General features: G+C 45.4%; 1 protein-coding gene and 1 long non-coding RNA gene across 8 annotated transcripts in view; both read right to left on the bottom strand.

Moving 5' to 3' along the window:
- gapvd1 (GTPase activating protein and VPS9 domains 1) overlaps nt 1–16,838 on the bottom strand; it is a 37,257-nt gene that overhangs the window by 1,007 nt on the left and 19,412 nt on the right. For 5 of the 7 annotated variants that reach the window (XR_003832795.1, XR_003832794.1, XR_003832793.1 and 2 more), the window contains 7 exons: nt 16,651–16,738; nt 14,805–14,876; nt 14,219–14,347; nt 14,001–14,127; nt 13,794–13,906; nt 12,991–13,151; nt 12,674–12,815 (listed from right to left, as the gene is read on the bottom strand). Coding sequence is in view for 2 of the 7 variants with exons in the window: in XM_029439655.1 (XP_029295515.1) it covers nt 1–63; nt 437–650; nt 1,111–1,298; nt 1,474–1,633; nt 13,794–13,906; nt 14,001–14,127; nt 14,219–14,347; nt 14,805–14,876; nt 16,651–16,738 (1,154 nt within the window). In the remaining 5 variants the exon portion in view is untranslated. Of the gene's footprint in view, nt 64–436; nt 651–1,110; nt 1,299–1,473; nt 1,634–12,673; nt 12,816–12,990; nt 13,152–13,793; nt 13,907–14,000; nt 14,128–14,218; nt 14,348–14,704; nt 14,877–16,650; nt 16,739–16,838 lie in introns of those variants that run through there. The other 2 variants (XM_029439655.1, XM_029439654.1) reach the window with 2 other exon arrangements.
- Nucleotides 5,674–7,178, bottom strand: LOC115013386 (uncharacterized). Its single transcript, XR_003832796.1, has 3 exons — nt 7,008–7,178; nt 6,592–6,669; nt 5,674–5,731 (listed from the first exon to the last, which is right to left on the bottom strand). It is a non-coding gene; the product is annotated as an uncharacterized LOC115013386 (long non-coding RNA).

Raw genomic sequence — 16,838 nt, forward strand, 5'->3', positions numbered from 1 at the left:
TGAAGAGCTTTGTGATTGGCCGTCACGACTTTTGTGAGCCGCTGGATATGTTCATGGAAAAGCCTGCGAGAGACAAAACAACGTAGTGTGTGACAACAGAGAGAGAGCACAGTCTGTCCAGTCTCACAGAGCAACGCATCAAGAAACCCTTTATTTGAACGCATCTTCCTCCCGCGTTTTCTTACGATTGATCGAATATATATATATATGAATGAATGAATGAATGAATGTATATATATATATTTTTTTTTTTTTACTTAGACACCAGTAGAAAGTGAAGTGCTGAGGTCCTCAACACACACAAATAAACTCTTGATTTTTTTGCGACTAGGTGCTGCATCAAAATCATTTCAGGTTTTAAATCTCAATATAATGACAAATAAACTGGAACACTGCCGAGCGAGACTGTGGTACTGGTGTGATTCCAGCTACTCACTGGTCTCTGAGAATATCTCCATCCTGGTTGGGGTAGAAGGCCAGTTTAAAGATGCGGTTCATAACGCTGCGCTCGATAGCCATCTGGGCGTCCTGCAGCTGGTCCTCGCTAGCGTACTGCCAAATGGCATCACGGGCCATGGCGCCGTACAAGTAGCGCAGGAAATCCTCCACTGCTGCGGTCTTGTCATCCGATGCTGTGCACCCCTGGAACGCTGGAAGGGAGCAGAGAAACGACAGATGTAACGGCAGCACGGGACGTCGCTGCAACCTCTGCTGTGCAACTATAGGACTGTTTAAAGTGAGTGGAGGTCACGTTTAGACTTACAGGCTCGTCAAATACTTTAAAAATGGGATTGATCTCTACAAATACGTCTGCCAAAATGTGGCATAATTTAAAATGAGCTGACATTAAATTGGTAAACTTAAAAGACAACACACCTCCCATCATATCTGTTACTTAAATGTTTGGGGATGGACTGCCTTCGTATTGAAACTCCTGGGGTCCATGTTCTTGTTCAGAGTGATAAAGCTTTGTTAATCATGTGTAATATGCCAGAAATTGCAGAAAGATTGACGGGCAGGTCAGGATTATCTGCACTCTCTGCCAGCTGAAGGACAAACGAGGCAATATGCCTCCGCTTCGTTACACTGAATGTGAAAACGTAGAGATACCTTTAATGAAGTCAAGCATCTTGGACTCCATGTGTTCAAGAAGGAGCCGAACACAGACGGTAGTGAAGTAGCGGTTAGCCACCTCCTTGTCTCTCAGCACCCTCTGGAGGAGCCTCTCCAGGTGGGCCTGTGAGGTCTGCAGGCCCTGACGACACCTGGTTAGATAAGCTATGTACGGTGCCCGCTTTCTAAAAGAGGACACACAGATATTTGTATTCCATTATTGCCACTGCACTGCCGGCTACATCTCTGTAGTTGGCTAAAAACAACATTACGCAGTGAACAAAAAAAAGATAACAAAATGAAAGACTCATGGGGTGCCATAAGTGAGCTTGCATCGACTCTCCAGGCCTCCACAGTTACCTGTAATCTTCCGCAATGGCAGCCATCAGCTTCCTGCTGGTGCGTGCGTCGAAGCGGCTGACACAGCGCGTGGTCTCCTGGATCTGGGCCATCTGGTTCTTATCCTGAAGGTTGATGGCCTCTGCTAGCTGGATCTTCAGGAAGCAGACGATCTCATTGTCTGAGAGAGAGAGGACGATAGGGAGACAGCATTAGACGACGCCGCTCGCCGCTCACAAAAGGAACGGCTGGCTGCGGTAATCTGATCAACCTGCTGCCTCCGCATTGACAACGCGACTGATGGCCACAAAGATCGAGTCTTATGGTTTTTGTTTGTTGACCATTTCACAGGATGTCACTTTATTCTGCCTGCGGATGTGAAGGAGGTAGCCTGCAGACCTGCTGTGAGGGAAAGCTTCACTTCACTACTAATCCTCGTGGTGACACAAGTATGTTCAATATGTAGGATGCTTTAATAATGTGATATTTTTACTGACGCCGTACGGGAATTCTCCTTCGACATCGCCTCCTCTTTACACTTAGGAAGGCGGGTCAGAAGGTGAAGGTGGTACCGATTTGGAGTTTTGCTTCAGGACACTGTGAGCAGGTTGGATGCTTGCCAACATTAAGGGCTTGTACCCTGCTCCCCATGGAGAGGTGTGACAAAGATACCTAAAGTCAAGTGCAGCTCAAAATGAAAACACTCTGTTAACTCAGAGAATGTTTTTTTAATGGAAAGTGCTTCATGATCAGTTTGTGTGTAACCACCAGTTAGTCCCTGCAGGAGCACCATTACAGGATAGGGTTAGAACAGATGCACCTACCGTCAGACTCCATGTGGTCAGGCAGCCCATTTCGTGTGGTCGTAGGAAGCATGATGGGCAGAGCCACCGAGTCTGCAGAACACAATGCCAACCTCAACTTCTTCTTCGCATCACTGAAAGACAGAACAAACTTATCTAATTAACAGCAATGGCTAAGAAAACCAGAACGTTTGAGTAGAATTGGGTTCTGTGTCTTTTTTTGCTGACCTGAAAGAGAACTTGGAGTCGTGCTGCTGTGCCGTCTGGCTGGCTGAGTCTGGCAGGTCATCCGTGGAATTATTCTGCAGAGTGTCTTCTCTAGGAGAGTCGTGCACGCTGTCCTCAACACAAACATCTGTCAACGCAAAAACAAAAGGCCAATTATTAAATGTATCTCCTGCAAGTGTGTGTGATATCCATGTAGAAGAAAGTGGTGTTCTTCCTGACCTCCTGTGCCATCGTAAGACGCTCCACCTGTGGCTCCGTCACTTGGGCTGGTCCTCTTGATGTTCCTGTACTTGTCCAGGATGTCTTCAGCTGCCTGCGCTTGAGCGCTCTGTCTAGGCAATGGGTCATCTGATGAACCCACCGACACACAAGACGCATTAAAATGACAGCCGACCACACATGTTGGAAGATTGGTACAATGATAATAATAATATTTTAAATGGAAAAGTTTTCTTATTTAGTCAGGATGCAAAAAAGATTCTATTAAATTTGGAATAAATGGATGGAATTTATAACCCCCAATTGGTATGACTCCACTAACGTTTTCACACGTATAAAGTCATTTCAGAAGGTACGTCGGCTGTATACATGTGGGTATGCAGGTGAAGACAGATGTGCATGTGTCACACTTGTATATAAAAAGGCTTTACACAGATATAGTCTCCTGGAAGTGAAGACTGAAAGTTTCCCTGAGGACTGACTTACGTGCGTTGCAACTTTTAAATCCTTCTTTCTGTGCTTACACAACAGACATCCACATTTTGTCCCCAATTAGGAGTGTGACAAAAACCAAACCAGGACAGACCTTGTGGGACGCGCTCGGGGACAATGTCGTCCTTCTCGTGCTTGTCCCTTTTCCGAAATGCAGCTATCGGAGCTGTGGAGGAGAGACATGCGATTAGTGGACAGACATCACTTTCACGATCGCTGGATGACCAGCTGATCAGGACTGAGTCGCCCGCCGACGGTCAAACTTTGGTATTTTTTTCATGGTTTGCATCGAGACTGAAACTCTCAATGTAGGATGTATGGTATCATACATTACCAAAAACAATAGTGTAGAACTTCACTAAGAAACAAAGCAAAAGAATATTGAGATGGTGAACTAAACCATTGGTTCATAGCAGAATATCACAAGGTCCACTGTAAGTCATTATTAGGGATGGGTACCGAAACCCAGCATTAACCGGGCCCCGGGGATAAATCATTAAACACGTATTGATAAGCTCCGACATCACTGGCTCTTTTATCTTTGGTGTAATTTATTTATCACGCTGCAGCACCTCCTCTGCTATGTGCGTCCGGGCTAAACTCCTTCAACTGAGCTCGTTACTTTAAGTGCAATATGACCTTTTTGCTAATATTTAGGAATGAATAAGAACCAACAAGACGATCGATAGCAGTAGTAGTATCAATGAAATCCAAACGATACCCATCCCTAGTCATTGTAAGAAGTCCAGTTGATACAGATGTAATTAAGCCCACTGATGCTGATCCCGTTAACACGAAGGTGCAAACAGGACAAACATAAAATGACACAGGGTCTACAATTTAATGACACACACAGGAAACATTGGGTGGAATATCTACATTGATATTCTGCATTCTCCAAACAGTAAAATGGGAACATACTGTAGCAAAAAGAAAAAGAAAAAGGAAGGGTGATAAAAACGGATGCATGGATGAGGAGTGTGGGCGCTTGAACTCAGGCTACAACCAAGTCACATCACAGCTCTACAGCTCTACAAAGCAGCATGGGCACGCAGCCGCTGGCTCCAGCAGTAAAGCTAGCTCAATGACAACAGCGTGGAAGCATTACCTGGGACATCACTCTCAGCCGTCCAATACAGCACTGTGAGGAACACAACAGACAGGGTTGGCCTTTCACACACGAGCTGCCGCTCTGCCGGACAACTGACTGTGCGTCACCATGCAGAGCAACAGGACAAACACAATGGACTCTACAGAGTATGTCTGGAGGTATAGGTGCTTGAGGCTTCGCGGCTCTTTACTTTTCCCATGTGCACACAGTCCTCCATTTTTATGAATATCAATTGAATGTTTACTTAAGAAACATCATTATCTCAAAGAGTAATAAGCAGTCATTCTGTGTGGGCACAGCTCATTATTTCCTAGACAGATGTATGAGAGATGGTTGGAGAGTAGAAGTGCAACAAGAGATGTGTCATCTATCAGAGCTGATGACAGAAAGGTCCATCTAATGACCATTAGCCGCTGGCTGACAGCACTGCTGGGAGGGCTACAGCCATACAATCTACACAGCTAACACTCCTCTGATGACTGATTAGCTTTGAAAAGGCTATATAAATCCGCAGCCAGCGAGACGTGATAGAAAAAGGACTGGACACGTCTCTGAGGTAACTTCAAACAACACGAAACATGATTTTCCAACTGGAGCATCAGCAATGGAGTGGACAACATGGATCATCATTCTCTTTCTCACATTATAAATTGCTTTTCGCTCTGCTCTTTAAAAGTGACATATTTCCTGTCGCTTGTGATTAAGAGAACTTTCCCTCCCCCCCCCCCCGCAACAAAAAAGCGCTGCAATCAAACGGATCACTTTTAAAATATATAAAAGTTCCTTTTTCAGTTTAGATAAGAAGGGCACGCTTAAAATGAGCTTGCTTACCTTTGGGAATGGCTGACACGAAGCGTTTCTTCCACCATGGCCTGTTGCGATCAGACTTCTCGTCGTCGCTGTCTTTCCTCTCCTCAACCTTTGGAGGATTACCAAGATACACTTAGTTACTTTTGTAGCAATTGTTGTGTGTCATAATGTAACGGCCAGTGTCTATTTGATTATTTAGAAACTGTTCCTGAGCAGCATAAGTAAAACAAGACTGTCTATGTCTAAGAGTGGCGCTGTAGCTGCTAACCTCTCCTTTCAGGGAGTCCTTGCTGGGGGATGAGGAGGGTCCTAAGGCGAAGGCCCCAGAGGGGTCGCGCTCTTCAACCGCAACCCGCCGGTTAAGCCCGGGGTCACTTGTGGGCCGGCGGCCTGGGCACACAATGTCAGAGCTGCGGCTACGGACCAGCCTGTCAGGGAAGGAGTGGCGCTGCTTGGTGTGCTCCAGCTCAGCCTGGGCCAGGCAGTGGGGCGTGAAGAGAGAGTGGCGCGTCTCCGGCCCCAGGGCACTGGCTTCAGGGATGGGAGGATCGGGGGGAGGGGTGAGGGGGCCTGGCGTAGTGCACTTTGGGTCTCACTATTGTTCCAGTGGAGGAGCCTGAAGTAACAAAACAAAAAGGTTGAGGAAAAGAATGACTTTTTATTGATAATATTTTAAAATCCCTACGCACTTTGTAAACATGTATTCTCTCTAATCTTACTTAACTACCAGCTCACAGCACGGGCTCCAATAAGACTTCCTAAGTGGATATTTGTGTTTAACTGTCGAGCCTTAAATATACTAATGAGAAAGTAGGTTTACTTACTTTTTGCTTTAAAAGTCAGGCCTTCAAACTTCTAAGTGAAGTCAAAATCCTTCAAAAAGTATTGAGGAGATTAAATTAAAAGCGGTTTTAAGTAAGTTTTACAAAAGGAGGTTTACTGTTGTTCCGTGCCACAACATCTCACTTCAGTATCTGAATATAAAACTCCTCAAAAAAAGAGATGTTCGTGGGAGACGAGCCCTGGGTATAGGTAGGCCACCTGTTCCAAGGGTAGACTCTCTCTCCTGAAAAGCTTCCAATGGCAGCCCCGTGCCATGAACACAGTGGGACAAGGGGACAGTGCCAAAGAGCCTGGGGTGAGGTCTCTCAACCTGTCATCCCTTCACCTTGCCACAGACACAAAGCCACGACCATTCCTCACACAATTTCCACCTGCACTACAAACGACATGCACAAGAAGAACCCTGCAAAGAATAGTTTGGGATACTTAATAGGCCAAATTAAATGACACTAAATTTGCATTTATGATGTGGCCAGTAATTGGGGTAAGGCGCATGCGAGGGGCACAGGCACTCTTTTGGTTAATTCACCAGAGCTCAAGCTGTTTTGTGAGCCCGCGTCATTAGGGTAGGGATATAATGATACTCATTTCTAACTCTGATTGGCTAAAGAGCATTCTGGGAGTGCAAATTACCTTCACCGGAGGAGAGAGGATCAAACATGGCCAATAAGGAATCGGCCTGTGAGGGTTGAGAAGTCAGATGATGTGCTCCTGCGAAAACACAAGAGGATACGAGACAATTAAGAGCGTTTACTAAATTAACCACTGATGCACAAAAGCACATTGCTGTTATTTAAAAGACAAACGTTTAGAGCGTAGAGTTAAAAAAAGATAATAGCCTGGGGATTCCCCGGCCAGGCTTACAAAGTCTATTTAACTCTTCACTATAACTTTATGGAACAATTAGTCAATGAGAACTGAAAGAGTGATTTAAGTTGGTGGCAGCTGTGGAAGTGACAGGGATTGATCGCTCCGGCTGATGCTGTGTAGACCAGATAGACACTGGATGATGGGTTAGCTGTCCTAGCGGGGATGTGACACTCTCCTACCGTGGCCTGACTCCTCCCCATCTGGACTGGTCACAGAGTCCTTCCCTCCGAAGTCTGAGCTGCACTCTGACCGCAGGTCCTCGATCTTGTTGGGGATGTCTTCTGACGTTGCACTGACGCCTGCAGCAGGGAAAACAACAAAAACAGTTGCGTTGACATTCAGGACAAAAGCAACTCAATATCACCTCGACAGTGGAACACAGAACCTGCATGTTCAATGTTTCTCTAACAAAAGGATATTTCTCTCTCACCTGTTAATCTTCCGCAATGGCAGCCATCAGCTTCCTGCTGGTGCGTGCGTCGAAGCGGCTGACACAGCGCGTGGTTCCTGATCTGGGCCATCTGGTTCTTATCCTGAAGGTTGATGGCCTCTGCTAGCTGGATCTTCAGGAAGCAGACGACTCATTGTCTGAGAGAGAGAGGACGATAGGGAGACAGCATTAGACGACGCCGCTCGCCGCTCACAAAAGGAACGGCTGGCTGCGGTAATTGATCAACCTGCTGCCTCCGCATTGACAACGCGACTGATGGCCAACAAAGATCGAGTCTTATGGTTTTTTTGTTGACCATTTCAAGGATGTCACTTTATTCTGCCTGCGGATGTGAAGGAGGTAGCCTGCAGACTGCTGTGAGGGAAAGCTTCACTTCACTACTAATCCTCGTGTGACAACAAGTATGTTCAATATGTAGGATGCTTAATAAGTGATATTTTACTGACGCCGTACGGGAATTCTCCTTCGACCTCGCCTCCTCTTACAACTTAGGAAGGCGGGTCAGAAGGTGAAGGTGGTACCGCATTTGGAGTTTGCTTCAGGAACTGTGAGCAGGTTGGATGCTTGCCAACATTAAGGGCTTGTACCGCTCCCCATGGAGAGGTGTGACAAAGATACTAAAGTCAAGTGCAGCTCAAATGAAACACACTCTGTTAACTCAGAGAAGTTTTTTTAATGGAACGTGTTCATGATCGTTTGTGTGTAACCACCAGTTAGTCCCTGCAGGAGCACCATTACAGGATAGGGTTAGAAAAGATGCACCTACCGTCAGACTCCAGGGTCAGGCAGCCCATTTCGTGTGGTCGTAGGAATGCATGTGGCAGAGCCACCGAGTCGCAGAAACACAATGCCAAACTCAAACTTCTTCTTCGCATCACTGAAAGACAGAACAACTTATCTAATTAAACAGCAATGGTAAGAAAAACAGAACGTTTGAGTAGAATTGGGTTCTGGTCCTTTTTTTGCTGACCTGAAAGGAGAACTTGGAGTCGTGTGCTGTGCCGTTGGCTGGCTGAGTCTGGCAGGTCATCGTGGAATTATTCTGCAGAGTGTCTTCTCTAGGAGAGTGTGCACGCTGTCCTCAACACCAAACATCTGTCAACGCAAAAAAAAGGCCAATTATTAAATGTATCTCCTGCAAGGTGTGTGATATCCATGTAGAAGAAAGTGGTGTTCTTCCTGACCTCCTGTGCCATCGTAAGACGCTCCACCTGTGGCTCCGTCACTTGGGCTGGTCCTCTTGAGTTCCTGTACTGTCCAGGATGTCTTCAGCTGCCGCGCTTTAGCGCTCTGTCTAGGCAATGGGTCATCTGATGAACCACCGACACACAAGACGCATAAAATGACAGCCGACCAACATGTTGGAAGATTGGTACAATGAAATATAATATTTTAATGGAAAAGTTTCTTATTTAGTCAGGATGCAAAAAGATTCTATTAAATTTGGAATAAATGGATGGAATTTATAACCCCCAATTGGTATGACTCCACTAACGTTTTTCACACGTATAAAGTCATTTCAGAAGGTACGTCGGTCTGTTATACAGGTGGGTATGCAGGTGAAGACAGATGTGCATGTGTCACACTTATGATAAAAGGTCTTACACAGATATAGTCTCTGGAAGTGAAGACTGAAAGTTTCCCTGAGGACTGACTTACGTGCGTTGCCAACTTTTAAATCCTTCTTTCGTGCTAACAACAGACTCCACATTTGTCCCCAATTAGGAGTGTGACAAAAACCAAACCAGGACAGACCTTGTGGGACGCGCTCGGGGACAATGTCGTCCTTCTCGTTGCTTGTCCTTTTCCGAAATGCAGCTACGGAGCTGTGGGAGAGACATGCGATTAGTGGACAGACATCACTTTCACGATCGCTGGATGACCAGCTGATCAGGACTGAGTCGCCCGCCGACGGTCAAACTTTGGTATTTTTTCATGGTTTGCATCGAGACTGAAACTCTCAATGTAGGGATGTATGGTATCATACATTACCAAAAACAATAGTGTAGAACTTCACTAAGAAACAAAGCAAAAGAATATTGAGATGGTGAACTAAACCATTGGTTCATAGCAGAATATATCACAAGGTCCTGTAAGTCATTATTAGGGATGGGTACCGAAACCCAGCATTAACCGGGGCCCCGGGGATAAATCATTAAACACTATTGATAAGCTCCGACATCACTGGGCTCTTTTATCTTGGTGTAATTTATTTATCACGCTGCAGCACCTCCTCTGCTTGTGCGTCCGGGCTAAACTCCTTCAACTGAGCTCGTTACTTTAAGTGAATATGACCTTTTTCTAATATTTAGGAATGAATAAGAACCAACAAGACGATCGATAGCAGTTAGTAGTATCAATGAAATCCAAACGATACCCATCCCTAGTCATGGTAAGAAGTCCAGTTGATACAGATGTAATAAGCCCACTGATGCTGATCCCGTTAAACGAAGGTGCAAACAGGACAACATAAAATGAACAGGGTTACAATTTAATGACACACACAGGAAACATTGGGTGGAATATCTACATTGATATTCTGCATTCTCCAAACCGTAAATGGGAACATACTGTAGCAAAAAGAAAAAAGAAAAAGGAAGGGTTGATAAAAACGGATGCATGGATGAGGAGTGTGGGCGCTTGAACTCAGGCTACAACCAAGTCACATCACAGCTCTACAGCTTACAAAGCAGCATGGGCACGCAGCCGCTGGCTCCAGCAGTAAAGCTAGCTCAATGACAACAGCGTGGAAGCATTACCTGGACATCACTCTCAGCCGTCCAATACAGCACTGTGAGGAAACAAACAAGACAGGGGTTGGCCTTCACACACGAGCTGCCGCTCTGCCGGACAACTGACTGTGCGTCACCTGCAGGAGCAACAGGACAAACACAATGGACTTACAGAGTATGTCTGGAGGTATAGGTGGCTTGAGGCTTCGCGGCTCTTTACTTTTCCATGTGCACACAGTCCTACTTTTTATGAATATCATTGAATGTTTAATTAAGAACATCTATCTCAAAAGGTAATAAGCAGTCATTCTGTGTGGGCACAGCTCATTATTTCCTAGACAGATGTATGAGAGATGGTTGGAGAGAGAAGTGGCAAAAGAGATGTGTCATCTATTCAGAGTGATGACAGAAAGTCCATCTATGACCATTAGCGCTGGCTGACAGCACTGCTGGGAGGGCTACAGACAGACAATCCAGACCCCAAACGTGAAACATGATTGAAGAGACAAAAAAAAAAAGAGGAAGAAAATCCAAATCAGGTTAACATCTTGCCAATTTTACCCAGCGCCGTTTTTCAGCACAGCTAAACCTGGATTTGTCCACATACATAAAGTATTAATATTTTGTACTCTTTCAACGTCTCTGGCTATGTACACGCTATACAAATAAAGAGCAGGCTGAGGGCCAGGTTTGATAAGCTGTGCAGAGGGAGCAGTTGGTTGGGAAGTCTCCCAGTCTCCCGGCTTCCTTCCCCCGCAGTCTGCCCATACAGGTGGCTGTTCTGCTTCACTTGCGATCGTCGATGGTCTTAATGAATTCCAACGCCGCGGTGAACTGCATCCACCAATAGCACTCCTCCCCACTCAGCCGGCTGGCATAGAAATTATTGATGTACTGAACGGTGGACAGCAGGCAGGGCGGGTTTGCCTGGAGGGGAGGAGATGTAGGGATGGGCCCACATTAGCCGCTGAAAGAATCTCACGCAACGCCGTACGGATTGCAATCATAAATATGCAAATGTGTGAAATATATCCACACAGGTTAGCAGATAGCAGTCTTTATGGTGCCTTGCGGTAACAATGCAGTCATTTGGGAAATAGTTGTTATGATTATTCTTAGTTTTCATTTATTTGAAAAGAAAAGTCATCTAGTGAGTAAGAACAGACTCACCCTTATGAGGACAAAGACGAGCACGGGGACAAAGTCATCCGCTCCAGGGACGGAGTCTTCGTTGGCCAGACTGAGGAGGTTCATGATGGTGGAGCACATGCGCAGCACACACTGGACTTTGTCTCGTGGCGTCTTGTATGCATTGATGGTCCGGATCTCAGACTGTGCAGACGGCCAGGGAGCCTCCTTCAGGTAAACCTGCAACCAAGAAGAGGAAGAAATTAAATGTCTCTTCCTCTTCCATAAATGCATCGAAGTGATGAAAAACAAATGTCGGCAAGAAGATACCTCTGGGATTTGAAGAGCTTTGTGATTGGCCGTCACGACTTTTGTGAGCCGCTGGATATGTTCATGGAAAAGCCTGCGAGAGACAAAACAACGTAGTGTGTGACAACAGAGAGAGCACAGTCTGTCCAGTCTCACAGAGCAACGCATCAAGAAACCCTTTATTTGAACGCATCTTCCTCCCGCGTTTTCTTACGATTGATTGAATGAATATATATATATATATATATATATATATATATATATATAGATATATATATATATATATATATATATATATATATATATATATATATTCTTTTTTTTTTTACTTAGACACCAGTAGAAAGTGAAGTGCTGAGGTCCTCAACACACAAATAAACTCTTGATTTTTTTGCGACTAGGTGCTGCATCAAAATCATTTCAGGTTTTAAATCTCAATATAATGACAAATAAACTGGAACACTGCCGAGCGAGACTGTGGTACTGGTGTGATTCCAGCTACTCACTGGTCTCTGAGAATATCTCCATCCTGGTTGGGGTAGAAGGCCAGTTTAAAGATGCGGTTCATAACGCTGCGCTCGATAGCCATCTGGGCGTCCTGCAGCTGGTCCTCGCTAGCGTACTGCCAAATGGCATCACGGGCCATGGCGCCGTACAAGTAGCGCAGGAAATCCTCCACTGCTGCGGTCTTGTCATCCGATGCTGTGCACCCCTGGAACGCTGGAAGGGAGCAGAGAAACGACAGATGTAACGGCAGCACGGGACGTCGCTGCAACCTCTGCTGTGCAACTATAGGACTGTTTAAAGTGAGTGGAGGTCACGTTTAGACTTACAGGCTCGTCAAATACTTTAAAAATGGGATTGATCTCTACAAATACGTCTGCCAAAATGTGGCATAATTTAAATGAGCTGACATTAAATTGGTAAACTTAAAAGACAACACACCTCCCATCATATCTGTTACTTAAATGTTTGGGGATGGACTGCCTTCGTATTGAAACTCCTGGGGTCCATGTTCTTGTTCAGAGTGATAAAGCTTTGTTAATCATGTGTAATATGCCAGAAATTGCAGAAAGATTGACGGGCAGGTCAGGATTATCTGCACTCTCTGCCAGCTGAAGGACAAACGAGGCAATATGCCTCCGCTTCGTTACACTGAATGTGAAAACGTAGAGATACCTTTAATGAAGTCAAGCATCTTGGACTCCATGTGTTCAAGAAGGAGCCGAACACAGACGGTAGTGAAGTAGCGGTTAGCCACCTCCTTGTCTCTCAGCACCCTCTGGAGGAGCCTCTCCAGGTGGGCCTGTGAGGTCTGCAGGCCCTGACGACACCTGGTTAGATAAGCTATGTACGGTGCCCGCTTTCTAAAAGAGGACACACAGATATTTGTATTCCATTATTGCCACTGCACTGCCGGCTACATCTCTGTAGTTGGCTAAAAACAACATTACGCAGTGAACAAAAAAAAGATAACAAAATGAAAGACTCATGGGGTGCCATAAGTGAGCTTGCATCGACTCTCCAGGCCTCCACAGTTACCTGTAATCTTCCGCAATGGCAGCCATCAGCTTCCTGCTGGTGCGTGCGTCGAAGCGGCTGACACAGCGCGTGGTCTCCTGGATCTGGGCCATCTGGTTCTTATCCTGAAGGTTGATGGCCTCTGCTAGCTGGAATCTTCAGGAAGCAGACGATCTCATTGTCTGAGAGAGAGAGGACGATAGGGAGACAGCATTAGACGACGCCGCTCGCCGCTCACAAAAGGAACGGCTGGCTGCGGTAATCTGATCAACCTGCTGCCTCCGCATTGACAACGCGACTGATGGCCACAAAGATCGAGTCTTATGGTTTTTGCTTGTTGACCATTTCACAGGATGTCACTTTATTCTGCCTGCGGATGTGAAGGAGGTAGCCTGCAGACCTGCTGTGAGGGAAAGCTTCACTCACTACTAATCCTCGTGGTGACACAAGTATGTTCAATATGTAGGATGCTTTAATAATGTGATATTTTTACTGACGCCGTACGGGAATTCTCCTTCGACATCGCCTCCTCTTTACACTTAGGAAGGCGGGTCAGAAGGTGAAGGTGGTACCGATTTGGAGTTTTGCTTCAGGACACTGTGAGCAGGTTGGATGCTTGCCAACATTAAGGGCTTGTACCCTGCTCCCCATGGAGAGGTGTGACAAAGATACCTAAAGTCAAGTGCAGCTCAAAATGAAAACACTCTGTTAACTCAGAGAATGTTTTTTTAATGGAAAGTGCTTCATGATCAGTTTGTGTGTAACCACCAGTTAGTCCCTGCAGGAGCACCATTACAGGATAGGGTTAGAACAGATGCACCTACCGTCAGACTCCATGTGGTCAGGCAGCCCATTTCGTGTGGTCGTAGGAAGCATGATGGGCAGAGCCACCGAGTCTGCAGAACACAATGCCAACCTCAACTTCTTCTTCGCATCACTGAAAGACAGAACAAACTTATCTAATTAACAGCAATGGCTAAGAAAACCAGAACGTTTGAGTAGAATTGGGTTCTGTGTCTTTTTTTGCTGACCTGAAAGAGAACTTGGAGTCGTGCTGCTGTGCCGTCTGGCTGGCTGAGTCTGGCAGGTCATCCGTGGAATTATTCTGCAGAGTGTCTTCTCTAGGAGAGTCGTGCACGCTGTCCTCAACACAAACATCTGTCAACGCAAAAACAAAGGCCAATTATTAAATGTATCTCCTGCAAGTGTGTGTGATATCCATGTAGAAGAAAGTGGTGTTCTTCCTGACCTCCTGTGCCATCGTAAGACGCTCCACCTGTGGCTCCGTCACTTGGGCTGGTCCTCTTGATGTTCCTGTACTTGTCCAGGATGTCTTCAGCTGCCTGCGCTTGAGCGCTCTGTCTAGGCAATGGGTCATCTGATGAACCCACCGACACACAAGACGCATTAAAATGACAGCCGACCACACATGTTGGAAGATTGGTACAATGATAATAATAATATTTTAAATGGAAAAGTTTTCTTATTTAGTCAGGATGCAAAAAAGATTCTATTAAATTTGGAATAAATGGATGGAATTTATAACCCCCAATTGGTATGACTCCACTAACGTTTTCACACGTATAAAGTCATTTCAGAAGGTACGTCGGCTGTATACATGTGGGTATGCAGGTGAAGACAGATGTGCATGTGTCACACTTGTATATAAAAAGGCTTTACACAGATATAGTCTCCTGGAAGTGAAGACTGAAAGTTTCCCTGAGGACTGACTTACGTGCGTTGCAACTTTTAAATCCTTCTTTCTGTGCTTACACAACAGACATCCACATTTTGTCCCCAATTAGGAGTGTGACAAAAACCAAACCAGGACAGACCTTGTGGGACGCGCTCGGGGACAATGTCGTCCTTCTCGTGCTTGTCCCTTTTCCGAAATGCAGCTATCGGAGCTGTGGAGGAGAGACATGCGATTAGTGGACAGACATCACTTTCACGATCGCTGGATGACCAGCTGATCAGGACTGAGTCGCCCGCCGACGGTCAAACTTTGGTATTTTTTTCATGGTTTGCATCGAGACTGAAACTCTCAATGTAGGATGTATGGTATCATACATTACCAAAAACAATAGTGTAGAACTTCACTAAGAAACAAAGCAAAAGAATATTGAGATGGTGAACTAAACCATTGGTTCATAGCAGAATATCACAAGGTCCACTGTAAGTCATTATTAGGGATGGGTACCGAAACCCAGCATTAACCGGGCCCCGGGGATAAATCATTAAACACGTATTGATAAGCTCCGACATCACTGGCTCTTTTATCTTTGGTGTAATTTATTTATCACGCTGCAGCACCTCCTCTGCTATGTGCGTCCGGGCTAAACTCCTTCAACTGAGCTCGTTACTTTAAGTGCAATATGACCTTTTTGCTAATATTTAGGAATGAATAAGAACCAACAAGACGATCGATAGCAGTAGTAGTATCAATGAAATCCAAACGATACCCATCCCTAGTCATTGTAAGAAGTCCAGTTGATACAGATGTAATTAAGCCCACTGATGCTGATCCCGTTAACACGAAGGTGCAAACAGGACAAACATAAAATGACACAGGGTCTACAATTTAATGACACACACAGGAAACATTGGGTGGAATATCTACATTGATATTCTGCATTCTCCAAACAGTAAAATGGGAACATACTGTAGCAAAAAGAAAAAGAAAAAGGAAGGGTGATAAAAACGGATGCATGGATGAGGAGTGTGGGCGCTTGAACTCAGGCTACAACCAAGTCACATCACAGCTCTACAGCTCTACAAAGCAGCATGGGCACGCAGCCGCTGGCTCCAGCAGTAAAGCTAGCTCAATGACAACAGCGTGGAAGCATTACCTGGGACATCACTCTCAGCCGTCCAATACAGCACTGTGAGGAACACAACAGACAGGGTTGGCCTTTCACACACGAGCTGCCGCTCTGCCGGACAACTGACTGTGCGTCACCATGCAGAGCAACAGGACAAACACAATGGACTCTACAGAGTATGTCTGGAGGTATAGGTGCTTGAGGCTTCGCGGCTCTTTACTTTTCCCATGTGCACACAGTCCTCCATTTTTATGAATATCAATTGAATGTTTACTTAAGAAACATCATTATCTCAAAGAGTAATAAGCAGTCATTCTGTGTGGGCACAGCTCATTATTTCCTAGACAGATGTATGAGAGATGGTTGGAGAGTAGAAGTGCAACAAGAGATGTGTCATCTATCAGAGCTGATGACAGAAAGGTCCATCTAATGACCATTAGCCGCTGGCTGACAGCACTGCTGGGAGGGCTACAGCCATACAATCTACACAGCTAACACTCCTCTGATGACTGATTAGCTTTGAAAAGGCTATATAAATCCGCAGCCAGCGAGACGTGATAGAAAAAGGACTGGACACGTCTCTGAGGTAACTTCAAACAACACGAAACATGATTTTCCAACTGGAGCATCAGCAATGGAGTGGACAACATGGATCATCATTCTCTTTCTCACATTATAAATTGCTTTTCGCTCTGCTCTTTAAAAGTGACATATTTCCTGTCGCTTGTGATTAAGAGAACTTTCCCTCCCCCCCCCCGCAACAAAAAAGCGCTGCAATCAAACGGATCACTTTTAAAATATATAAAAGTTCCTTTTTCAGTTTAGATAAGAAGGGCACGCTTAAAATGAGCTTGCTTACCTTTGGGAATGGCTGACACGAAGCGTTTCTTCCACCATGGCCTGTTGCGATCAGACTTCTCGTCGTCGCTGTCTTTCCTCTCCTCAACCTTTGGAGGATTACCAAGATACACTTAGTTACTTTTGTAGCAATTGTTGTGTGTCATAATGTAACGGCCATTGTCCATTTGATTATTTAGAAACTGTTCC

The sequence above is a fragment of the Cottoperca gobio genome, chromosome 9 (assembly GCF_900634415.1).
Source record: "Cottoperca gobio chromosome 9, fCotGob3.1, whole genome shotgun sequence".
Lineage (NCBI taxonomy): Eukaryota > Metazoa > Chordata > Actinopteri > Perciformes > Bovichtidae > Cottoperca > Cottoperca gobio.